Source organism: Pteropus alecto, unplaced genomic scaffold (genome assembly GCF_000325575.1).
Source record: "Pteropus alecto unplaced genomic scaffold, ASM32557v1 scaffold61, whole genome shotgun sequence".
Taxonomy (NCBI): Eukaryota; Metazoa; Chordata; class Mammalia; order Chiroptera; family Pteropodidae; genus Pteropus; species Pteropus alecto.
This window is the reverse complement of record NW_006434835.1, coordinates 11,668,039-11,670,580: the sequence shown is the minus strand read 5'-3', so window position 1 is coordinate 11,670,580 and position 2,542 is coordinate 11,668,039. Positions and strand designations below refer to the sequence as shown.

General features: G+C 61.0%; 1 protein-coding gene across 1 annotated transcript in view; it reads right to left on the bottom strand.

The window, feature by feature from the left end:
* GDF7 (growth differentiation factor 7) overlaps nucleotides 1-2,297 on the bottom strand; it is a 6,548-nt gene extending 4,251 nt beyond the window's left edge. Inside the window, exon 1 of the mRNA XM_015588138.1 lies at nucleotides 2,219-2,297. Within this exon, the coding sequence (XP_015443624.1) occupies nucleotides 2,219-2,297 (79 nt within the window). The remainder of the gene's footprint in view (nucleotides 1-2,218) is intronic.
* Between the last annotated feature and the right edge of the window lie 245 nt (nucleotides 2,298-2,542).

Sequence of the window (2,542 nt, the reverse complement as noted above, 5' to 3'; positions counted from 1 at the left end):
AACGCGGAGTCCAGGGCCGGAGGCTCTTCCCCCCGCCCCCACCGGATCGCTGCGACCCCACTCTCGACAGGCGAGTGATACGGGCCGGAGGCTCCCGCCACAAAACGGGGCCCCGCCTCCTTTCCCCACAGCCTTGCGAACCAGTCCGCCCACGTTGCGTCCCAGCCAAACTCGCCATCCGGAGTTAGAGGCTCCGGGGCACGATGCGTGCCCGCCCAGCTTCTTCCCCGCTCCCCTGAGAATCACCCGCCCCTCCCCGCTCCTTTTCCGAGAGTGCCCGAGAAGCCCGAGGTGGGGCGGCAGAATGGCTCGGCCAGGTCCATCAGTGCCGCGACTCCGTGGCCAACGCGCACCGAGAGGCCACAAGGGCGCAGAGGTCAAAAGGGCGCGCAGGGTTGCCACAAAGGTGCGTTTTGGGTCACCAGTTCGGCTGTTCAGCACCCTGCCACAGCCCCCAAAGATGGGAGCGGGTGGCCAGAGCAGGGGAGGGGACCCGTAGGGAATAAAGCCAGCGGCCGCAAGGGCAGGGCAGAAGGACAGATGGACGTGGATCGACAGTCGGAGAGCGAAGGTTTGGGCGCGGAACGTGAGCTTAAACGGGAGCCCATCCTAAAGGATCGCAGGACTCCTGCGCGGGAGTGGCGCCCCAAGTCATCTGTGCGTCAATTCTGACTCCCTCCTTCTAGGGGTCGGGCTAACAGAAACAGGCTACCAGGTATATTCGGGTGCAGCCAGAAGCCCGGACGGCGGGCAGCGAAGAGCCCCGACTGGCGCCTCTGTCCTTCTTCGCCCCGCCGCGGTTATTGCGCGGGGCCGGGGTCGGGGGAGGCAGCATCCCGGAGCGCACTCGCGCGGGCGGCGGGGCGCTTGGGTTCAGTCCATAGCCCGCACGTTCCCGGGGCCACGTCTCAGGGGCACACGCAGGGGAGGGTGGTCGTCGGCGGGTGTCCGCTCAGCTCCACCCGCAGCCCGGGCATCCCCCGGGTGCCGGCACGTCCGGCAGACCGACGTGTCACCGTCTGGCATAGGACGGGCTGAGCCGAACGGACCCCGAAGCAGAGCAGGCGCGTCCTTTTCCTTTAAAGTTGCATTTGCTACCGAATTTGAAATCTAGACGGGCTTAGTGCGTCACGGTCACTTCGAGTGGGTGGTTAGCGTCAATGCGACGTCACAGGATCCAAAGCCGGGTGAGTTCCGACTCCCGTGCGGGTTAGCTGCAGTGACCCACAGAGACACCCGGCCCTGGAAGGTCCCGAGAGACTCTGGCCCAGGCTCTTCCGTTCCCCTACACCCGCTACTTCGTCCCAAGCGAACTCCTCCCACCATTGTTGTGGCCATCCTGACCCCTGCGGAGACACGGTGCCCATCAGCTTAGGACTTCTGAGCCACTCACAACCTGGGAGGTATAAGGACAGAAGGAGAGGCCTGGTGAGGGGTCACTTCTCGGACCCCAGGCCGACCCGACCCGGTGGGCGGAGGAGAAAGGCCTGAAATTAGCATGGGAAGATCTGGGGCTGGGATGACCAGAGTTTCATTAACCCACCTTCTTCGGGACTGGGACTGGGACAGAGAGCCAGCGACATAGCATGGTCACAGGTTCTTCTGGGTGGTGCTGGTACCACGTTGCCAAGAACTGGTCACACTCGACAGGGTTCAGCCTGGAGCTTCCTCTTGGGGACTGCGAAGGGGTGGGGGGAGCCTTTGATAGGTGGGCTGGGCAGGAGGGACACCTGGAAGTTGTGGTCTATGGGCTGCTAAGTGCATTATGAAGGGAAGTGCCTGTCCTCTGCGGTGCCCAGCAGACACTGGGCAGCTGTTGATGAGGCGCAGAGGCAGGTGCAGGAAGTTCAGAGAAGGGTGGGAGACAACTGGGGACTGGCCTTCTAACTTTGTTCTGCACCAGTCTGATGACCACCCCTCTGACCCCCAGAACTCCAGACTCCAGCTGTCTCAGAGAGAGAAGGTGAGTTTGGCTCCAACAGAGGAGAGAAAAAGGGAAAAGGGCGGAGGACTGTTTCTCACCCCACAGATCCTTCCCTTGGAGAGCACTTTGTTGCTCATCCATCCTCTACAGGAGCTGTTCGCTTTCTCTGAGCACCAGGTCCTTGATCCAGGTCACAGAATCCCGAGATCTGAAAGAACCTTTTGGGTTACTCAGGCCAACTTTCCATGCCATGCCTGAATCATCACAAATGCTACCCAGGCAGTGCTTGCATACCTGCACGGACGGGGAGCTCGCTATCGCAGACAGCCTTCCGACAGCTCTGAATGTGAGGATATTCTTTATACTGAACCATGAGAGCCACGACATCTCTTAAAGGCACCGTTGCTGTGGGGCTTTACACATCGTCTGGAAACATGAGCCTGGCACATGGCATTGATGCCACTTAGGAAGTTAGTCTTGGATTCTGCCAGCTAGAGCCACCTTGCAGCGACCTTCAGGAACACGAACTTGGGCCGATCCCAGGTGCAGCCTACTCAGCCTCGAACAAGTGTCTCCTGCCACATCTGGACATCCACCCGCCACCCATATCTGATAACG